Raw genomic sequence first — 10,110 nt, forward strand, 5'->3', positions numbered from 1 at the left:
AGTAGGCTTTTTAAATGTGATCCCTAATAATTTTAGTCATCCATTTAGCACAGTGGGCGATAACACCCCCTTGTTAGAGAACTAGAGTGGGGCGTTAAAGGGCCCAGTAAAAAATTTCTAGTCAGTCAACATCAATAAGTCAAAGTCATTTAGATACTTTATAATTAAAATTGTGAATAAGGGTGTTTGTGCACTCATCTGTGATTTTACGGATCCATGAAAAAAATACGATCTGAATGTACGTTTTTGTATGACAGCCTGTTTGAAAAATCACGGATACGAATTTAAATCGTATGAGTGCAGGGCGCCCTAATTAGTTTATAATTCTGCCCTGTATGATAGTATAAAACTAGGAATACTGGTACTAGGAGTGTATAAAAATTGGGGGCGAAGAAAAATAAATGATTTTCAAAAGGGGCGGTAAAAGATAATCTCCGATTTAGCGGGTGGCTGGCAAAATCCATAATTATAATGATCATAAAAATCGCGAGCTTGCTTTTATTCAAATTAAACAATTAGTTTTCCTTGTAAGCTTTTTAATTCAACATTTCACAACAGGTTGTGTCAATAATAATAAATTTCGACTCGCTACAAGACACAAGCCCAACACAAACCTTCTTCATATGTTAGCGTTGGTTCGTCATCATGTACTTCAGCGTGAGTCACTGAACAACTATCAGCTACACTCCGACAATATGTTTTTCAGTTTGATACATTTCGTAAGCAAAATCTTCTTCGTGTGTTGGATCGAACTCTAAGCCTGTCAAGAAGTAACTTACATTATATTTAAGTAATTTTATAACTTTCAAGGTAGGTCAAGTTTATTTTATGTACCTACTAGATTCATATTGCTAAAAGGTACTTTAATTTTGGTCTGTAATTGTTATATACTTCGATCATTTATACGTCTAGATAAGAGCTGACAGCTGTGAAAACGTCAAAAAATAGACTTTAGCACTAAACTTTATTTTGAGCAATTCACTCACACTAACACAAAGTGTCATACAAATCGCGAGTGTAAGACGTAGCTAGTTACGCATACTAAGCTAATATTCCTGGCCTGTTTTCATCGGTTGTCTAACAGAAAGAGACTCTATCTAGACATATGAATTATGTCAGGTTATATATTTCGAGGTAACACACCTCGCTCCTGAGATTGGACTTTGGTGTTGAAAGAGAACATGGTTGAAAGACCGTGTATGTCACGTCCACTTTTTTCCAAATCTATAAGAACTATAACTGTTTAAACTTCGTAAGTAGACGTATTCTGTGAACCGCATTAACATTTTCACACAAAAATAGAAAAAAAAAGAATAAATTTTGAGGGATCCCCATACTTAGAACTGAAACTCAAAAATTCAAACCCATACGTGTGGATTTATGGATAGTTCTTCAAAATGATATTGAAATATTTCAATTTTTTTTTCTAAACTGAATAGTTTGCGCGAGAGACAATTCCAAAGTGCGTCTACTAATGCTGCAAACTTCTAAAATAAGAAAATGATAAAACTAAAAAAATACACGATGTAAATTACCATACAAACTACGACCAAAAATTCATTTTACGATTCAAGTAAGTAGTTTATTTTAATGCGTATAAATGATGAGATTGTACTGTATGATTTTGAGCAAAGATTTTGTGCCTTTTTCATTTAAATAATTGAATATAATTTTCCTTTCTATATAACTTTTATATTATGTTACTTACTGCTACGGAACCCTTCAAGGGCGAGTCCGCTTTTCTTAACTAGATCAAGACAGGATAATTATTTTATTACTGAATACAGTTGGAGGATGTGCCGATTATATAATTAAGTATCTTATAAAGTGAAAGCCTCTCCTCAAACTACTATTCGTGGGAATGAAAAAGCTCAGACCTTAACCTTATTTTTTTACGGTAATTATTCAAGTATCATCCACACCATCTGGATGTGTGTCGTTCCTCCACAGTGCGTTTTTCACGGAACCTTCTTCCACTTACGATCAAGCTGTGAAGGCTTCCTTGTGCGGTGTTTCCAGGACGATACGACATGTGTGCCTTCAAACAAAGAGCGTATAAATTTCTTAAACCGCGGTAACGCGACCTGTGACTCCTGATGCTGCAAGAGAATGTCGGCGGCGGTGATTACTTAACATCAGTGTAGTGTCGGTAAATGCCAATATTGATGTTAGTTGGTAGCTAGACATATGTAGTTGTAGGTAGATCGCCTTACGGCCGTTCTCAGTATTCAGTCTATCTCTTACTTGAGATAAAACTATCATTGACTTTTTGTCCCAATAAACTTTCCGACGGTAACTCACCTTATCTGTACACGCTGTCTGTATATACGTATAGTTTATACGTCGTCCCATTGACCAGCGATAGAAGTTTGTATGGAAATTGCAATTGACGCGTCCCAATATAAGGCGATAAAAATGACTTATCGGGTATATTGGGACAACTTAAGATTATTGACAGCTAATTAGTGACAGTAGGAGGTAGTAATTTATCTCTATCTGTAGATAGTATATTGGGAAGGGCCCTAAAAAATATTTGTACATTTACAAAATACAATATGAAAATTGCCTTACCAACATATTCAATTTCCAAATTAAAATTGCCATTTACTTTATCCCCGCATGAGATACCAAAGTGTGTCACCCTGTCTAACTTTATTCTTGTCTGCTTGTCCTGCAGCCTTCCTTTTGATCCAAGAACAAACTTTGAGAATGGAATCTGGAATACGGACATCACAACATTTTATACCAAACATGTAATCTCAGTGAAATATGCTCACACTTGTAACGCTGCAAATGAATTGAGCCATCACTTATTTTTGTATTATCTTAATAAATATAAATCAAGTGTCCTGAAGTTTGTTTCCAGTGAACTTCTAAGCTAATGAGCGCATTTTAATGGGGATTACTTCATGGAGTGCAGTTTAGTCGAACTTGAGAGATAGGATAGTTTTTATTTCGACTTGGGACCCATAATTATTATTTTCCAATATTTAATTTGTCTTGACATATTTTCTATGAGAGAATTTATTAACGGTTTGACAGTTCTGTTGTGAAACAATTTCATTATATACAGGGCCGTCTAGGGACGCCTTAAAGAAGCGAAGTCCTAAAAACGGTATTCAACAGTATGGTACAAAACTAGGTATTTTAAACAAAATTATTGATTTTTCCGAAACAACCCGATGCTCTCCTTTTTCGAGTTTTTGTGTACTTACCCACTACCGAGTATAGTTATTGCACGATTATTATTTTTACAGTATCTACATATCTAATTACGAGATAAATACAAACAAATCGAAGATAACAAAATATAATCTACTCTTATATTGCTATATGTGTTTCTGTGATATCTATGTTATTCGAGTCCTGTGTAGTCTTAGAGTGACGGGTGTAGTGTGAACATCACATCGGTTCGGTACAAAACTGATATTAATAATATATAATCGTTTTATTATGGCATAAGTTCATCTTTTCATGTGTTTTCTATTCAAAATGTTATTGTAATCCAAACCTAACAGCTGGCTGACTCAATATTTTAAAGCTGACCTGATTTTCTCAAGTTTAATACAAAGTATGATGCACAAACCTTTGCAACTTGCCAGTACGGCCCACCTCTAGTAAACAGTACATAATGATAGATATCATTCCATGTTACATCATAGTAGCCCTCGCAAGAGATATTCAACAAATATGATCTCCCATCTCCCCTCACTTTGATAACCATTGTGTTGTAGATATGCCAATTGTAAGTGGATTCCCTTTTAAATGATTTCTGGAAAATAAGGAATTCTTTAGGTTTTTGTACATATTGTAATTAATTCACACTTCACAGCTCTTTGTTAAGAAGATTAAGCAGCATCTGACTGCAAACAACAGCCACATCGAAGCTGGGTTGTGGCGCTGGGCAGAATTCGAACTGCAAAGTTCTAAAGAGTAAATATAACCATGCATGTCGTCAAAATCGGTGAGCAGCTTTCTAGTTACCCGACTGGAACACGTTAGTTTCTAAGTGTTGTCGAAAGCTGCTCTTGGTTACTTCAACCAGCCGTCCCTGCCGCCGCTGCACATGAGTAATGACAACCTGGCCCATATGGCAAAAGAGAAAACCGATGTTCTATGCAGTCTTATTCCCTCCATCTCGACTCTTAATGACAATGAAAAAATACCGCTGTGTCAGAGCTCTATGCCTGAAGTGCAGTTCAGACAGAAAGCTGGTCGGCGCGCTGTTTTCGTTGGACGTCGAGTAGCCTGGGTGGCATTACTCCCATAGTGCTTACATGTGCCTCTGAGTTGACGCAAGGCGTATAGAAGTCAGCCCTTGTCAGTTCGGATCCGGCAAACTACATGCCTATAGCTATTACCTCTCTGCTCTGCAAAATTATGGAGAGCATAATTAACCACCAGCTCTTTTTATACCTACAGGGTCACCAGTTGATAAACAACAAGCAGTACGAGTATCGCCATGGTTCGTTTGCAGGCGTTGATCGCCTGCCAACGAACGGGAGAAGGCCTGGATATAGAGAAGGCCTATGATTGTGTACGGCACAAGGCCCTTCTCTCAAAACTTCCACCATTTGGGCTTCCCGAGAGTTATGCAAGTGGACCTTTCTCACTGGGTGCAGCATACATGATCGAGTCCTCTCTTGTGAATGTCGCGGAATAGGGTAAATTGTACCTTTTTTTTTTTTTTTTTTTTATGGAATAGGAGGACAAACGAGCGTACGGGTCACCTGGTGTTAAGTGATCAACGCCGCCCACACTCTCCTGCAACACCAGAGGAATCACAAGAGCGTTGCCGGCCTTTAAGGAAGGTGTACGCGCTTTTCTTGAAGGTACCCATGTCGTATCGTCCCGGAAACACCGCACAAGGAAGCTCATTCCACAGCTTCGTGGTACGAGGAAGAAAGCTCCTTGAAAACCGCACTGTGGAGGACCGCCACACATCCAGATGGTGGGGATGATATCGTAACTTGTGGCGTGTCGTGCGAAGGTGAATTTCGGCGGCAGGAATCAGGTTGAACAGCTCTTCGGAACACTCCCCGTGATAAATGCGGTAGAAGACACACAATGAAGCGACGTCTCTACGCAACGCTAAGTGATCCAGCCGTTCACAGAGTACTGGGTCCCCGACAATTCGAGCTGCTCTGCGTTGCACGCGGTCAAATGGATCGAGCTGATACTGGGGTGCGCCAGACCAGAGATGACAGCAATACTCCATGTGAGGCCGGACCTGCGCTTTGTAGAGCGCTAGAATGTGGGCCGGCTTGAAGTATTGCCGTGCTCTATTTATGACGCCCAGTTTCTTTGAAGCCAGTTTGGCTTTGCCCTCCAGATGGCCACGGAATTGGCAATTGCTCGAGATTTCGAGACCCAGTATTCCGATACTAGGCGAGGCTTTAAGGGAAGTGTTCTTTAAGTACCTTGTGAAATTTAACCCCCACAAGACTCAAATTGCGCATTCACTCCAAAAAAAAACCCCATTTATCGTATAATCTCGAGCGATTGCCGATTCCTCGGTCATGTGAAGGGCGGAGCCAATTTGTCATCGAAAAAGCTGGGCGTCATAAATAGAGCACGGCAATAATTCAAGCCGACCCATATTCTAGCGTTTTAGAAAGCGCAGGTCCGGCCACATATGGAATATTGTGTAATATATTTTACCTCGTGCAACACAGAACTGCACGAATTGCCGGGGCCCTAGTTCTGTGAACGGCTAGACCACTTGGTATTGCGTAGAGATGTCGCTTTTTTGTGCGCCTTTTACAGCATTTATCATGAGGAGTGTGCGGAAGAAATGTTTGACCTCCTGTTTCCTGCCACCAAATTCCATCTTCACACAACATCCCACAAATTAGTATATTATCCCCACCATTTGAATGTTTGGTGTTCCTCCACTGGGCAGTTTTCAAGGAACTTTCTTCAGTGTCCATCCAAATTATGGAATGAGCTTCCTTGTTTCCCAGATTTCCAGGGAAAGGTGTTTTCGGATATGACATGGGTAGCTTCCAAAAAAGCTCATACACCTTTAGACATGTGTGTGTTTTGTCAATATCACAACATAGATTAGCATAAATCTATATTACTACAGAAATTGGTCTCATATCACAGTAACCTAACCTCTTAATAAAATTCTTGTATCCAAATAAATACCCAAGGAGGCTCATTCTAAACAACTAGTTTCTATCTCTCAATTAATATGGATTATTGATATTAATAATAGTGTTATAACTATAACTAACTAAGGAAGTTGTGAGATATTCCCAATACAAGTGTCCTAAGACAACTTACTGGGAAGTCTCAACCACTAAAAAATGTATATGTAATCTTTGAAATAAACGAAATTTATTATTATTTATTCTCCCATTCAAATAAGTTTTATGATCTTCCTGCTTATAATTAAACATAACAATATTATAGCATATATACCTACTCTGACCCGTTTTGATCTCATAGAACAGTAACCTGCCCTTTTATTACGGCCATCTTTGGGAACCTTGGTATCCAGATAACCATGAAATAAAGCACGCCCCGAGGGACTCATTTCTAACTTGCAATTACTATAACCTTCATTGTGGTCACTATCACTAGTTGTTACAAACTTGTCTAATACACCCGGTTCATTAAAAAGCCATACAAGATCAGTTTCACCTGAAAATTAAAATTAATTACAGGTTAATTACACTTCTACATTATATCACTTTGCCTTGTATAAACTTATGTAACTTTATGATATACTAGCTGACCCGGCAAATGTTGATTTACCATATTGAGATGGTTGAAGGTTAATTTAAATTGTGAAGAAAAAATATAATTAAATGAAAAATAAAATGTAAATATTTGATTGCCACCTTGCAACTTATTGCGAATCTCTGGATGGAACAGAATAATATAAAAATGGTGATTAAAAAACAGGGGTTCATCTTAAGTTGAAAATTTAAAGTTGTATGTATTTTTTAATGCTAAATCACAATAAAACAAAAATTTACACCCTTATAATTTAGGAATATGAAAAATAGATGCTGGCCGATCCTCAGTCTTACCCAATATGCACACAAAATTTCATAGAAATCGGTTCAGCCGTTTCAGAGGAGTTTGGTAACAAACCAACACAAGAATTTTATATATTAGGTAACTCATAAATATAAAATTTATGAACTCTATTGCTTACTATTCTATTCTTTCTAGTGGCTTCTACATAATTAGTGCAAAATTTTATTCCTTATCTTATAAATAATGTTGTTAATGACAACAGCCAACTGTTTGGTTGCATGAAATGATAAATAGTATATTGAATAAATATTAATAAACCAATTTTCGAGATAATACCATTATAAATAGTAAGTCTGCCACATATGGAGTATTCTTCTGTTTTCTGGCCTGACACACCCTAAAAAGCTCATGGTCTGGCGCACTATAGTATCAGCTCCAATCCATTTATCCGTGTGCAACGCAGAGTAGCTCGAATTGTCGGGGACCCAGTGCTCTGTGAACGGCTGGATCACTTGGCATTGCATAGAGACGTTGCTTCATTGTGTGTCTTCTACCGCATTTATCACGGGGAGTGTTCCGAAGAGCTGTTTAACCTGATTCCTGCCACCGAATTCCACCTTCGCACGACACGCCACAAGTTAGGATATCATCCCCACCATCTGGATGTGTGGCGGTCCTCCACAGTGCGGTTTTTAAGGAGCTTTCTTCCACATACTACAAAGCTGTGGAATGAGCTTCCTTGTGTGGTGTTTCCGGGACGATACAACATGGGTACCTTCAAAAAAGCGCATACACCTTCATTAAAGGCCAGCAACACTCTTGTGATTCCTCTGGTGTTGCAAGATAATGTGGGTGGCGGTGATCACTTAACACCAGGTGACCTGTACACTTGTTTGTCCTCCTATTCCATAAAAAAAAAACAAAATCACCTCAAACTATTTGACCGCATGTAACACAGAGCTAGTTGAATTGTTGGAGATCTATATCCCTCTGTGAATAGATCATATGGTGTTGCATAGAGACTTCAAAGTGTGTCTTCTACTACTTTTACCACAGCCAGTGTTCCAAAGAGATGTTTGACCTAATTCCTGCTGCCTGCCATCTAGATTTCTAGTATTTCTTTACAGTGCCCGTTTCAAAGAGCTTTCTTCCACATACAAGCAAAATATGGAATGAGCTTCCTTGTGAAGTGTTTCCAGGATGATATGGTATGGGTACCTTGCAACACAAGCATGTACACTTTTCTAAGAGGCCAGATATACTTCTGTAATTCCTCTGGTGTTGCAGAATAATGTGGCAGGTGGCAGTGATCACTTAACATGAAGTGACACATATAATTATTCATCAGCTGATAACAACTACATGAATTTTTCAAACTGCTAACCTGGTCTGGCTATGAGAAGCGGATCAACTTCTAAATATTCTTTTATTTCACTACCCAATAGCTTGAATTCAGTTTTAAGTTCTTGAAATCCTTCTTTAATCATCAGAATTTTAGAATGTTTTTCTTTGGAGTTGTAACCTGCTTTTCTATTACTTTCCCAAAAGAGTTCTCGTCGTGGTATAATATTCAGGTTAGGCTGATTCAGTAAACTGATTCGATAGTCTAAATTATTGCATGAAAATGCATAGCGGTAGCAACTTTTAAGTTTTAGATTATTGAATTTTATACATAGCGACATATTTAATACGTATTTCTCACTATCTAATCTTATTACATTAAATGCCTCACATAAATTACTTCATATTTTTCTTCTATTTGAAATAACTTATAGTTAAATTTTATTTTATTTACGTTTTGCAAAAGCAAGGTGGAAGACATATAAATATAATATAACTTTTAATTTATTTAGTGGCACGGGATGTAAGTCCATAGGCCAAATTTAAATTAGTTATTAGAGCATCATTATTCATTTTAGTCTGTGTTTACTTGATAGTTGAATGTTTGTTTTATTTATTTGGAGCATTGGTAAATGGTAACAAGACTATCAGCTCAAACCAGAAAATAATAAAAGAAGATTATAAATAATTTTTCTTTATAACAAGAAAAACCCCGTTAGGTTTAAGGATTGGCAATTTTTTTTTCTGTAGGTTCGAAGTTATACCTCAAGATTGTATGAAATATGCACGAAATATAGGTACTTTAATAGATTGACAGATGACGGCTATAATATTATAAGAAACAGAGATAGCCGAAACCCACTACGTTTTTAGCCAGTGTTCGCTTTCAAACTAAGCCGGATTATACTTCGCCATAAAATTACTTTTTCTAACATAGTTCAAATCACTGCCCGTTTCATGCTGAATTAAATTTAAATTTTTTCTTAGGCAGTCGCGTCTATTAATTCTTACTATTTACATCCTGTTTGGTTGTTACTTACGACTTACCTTACAGGTACAACTACGGTAGATATTAAGCTCAAGACATACTATCAAAACGCGACGCCACTCCACGCCATCCGACGCGTGTCAGTACTAATCAATCCCATAATATATTTAATACATTAAGAAACATATATGCAACACGCCATGTGATCACACGCCCCCACACGCTGTAAAATCCAGTCGAGCTAGATTGGCGTGTTGCAAGGAGTGGGGGAACACACGCTACCCGATGCGTGTTAAGCAGTGCGTTTCTAGCCTTTTCGAAGAAAGCTATTGAAACAAGCTATAAGACCATGTATAAATTATTCATACTGTGTTTCTATTTTATTTCACACAGGTTTTCATTGGACAATAAGTGTAAAAATAGGCATATTTAAAAATAAATTTTGATTTTCAATGTTAATTACTTGTTTTATTTATTTCCTTTTATGTTTTTGTAATGAACATTATATGTTCATTATAAAATAAAACCAAAATCTCCACAAACAACAATCTCCGTGCAAAGTCTTGATAACGACCGCTCGCTGTGCCGCCCGGGAACAAGTGAACACAAAAATGCCATGTCCGTAAAGCTATGACGTTGCCTGCGGGCACGTCCGATGCGGAAAGGCTAGTTAACATCTGACGCCACGCGTCAGTTGTACGAAAATTTTCGTGGTGTATGAACGCTATTTATAAAAATGACTGATGAACAATTAATAAAACTAGTCAAAAGATACCCGGTGCTATATGACA

General features: G+C 37.6%; 1 protein-coding gene across 1 annotated transcript; it reads right to left on the reverse strand.

Moving 5' to 3' along the window:
- Positions 1 to 519: 519 nt before the first annotated feature.
- Positions 520 to 8,808, reverse strand: LOC126967748 (complex I intermediate-associated protein 30, mitochondrial). Its single transcript, XM_050812409.1, has 5 exons — positions 8,375 to 8,808; positions 6,431 to 6,648; positions 3,587 to 3,772; positions 2,572 to 2,716; positions 520 to 760 (listed from the first exon to the last, which is right to left on the reverse strand). Exons 1-5 carry the CDS (start codon positions 8,670 to 8,672, stop codon positions 681 to 683), a joined length of 927 nt encoding a protein of 308 aa, XP_050668366.1. The 5' UTR covers positions 8,673 to 8,808; the 3' UTR covers positions 520 to 680.
- Positions 8,809 to 10,110: the final 1,302 nt, after the last annotated feature.

Source organism: Leptidea sinapis, chromosome 13, assembly GCF_905404315.1.
Source record: "Leptidea sinapis chromosome 13, ilLepSina1.1, whole genome shotgun sequence".
Lineage (NCBI taxonomy): Eukaryota > Metazoa > Arthropoda > Insecta > Lepidoptera > Pieridae > Leptidea > Leptidea sinapis.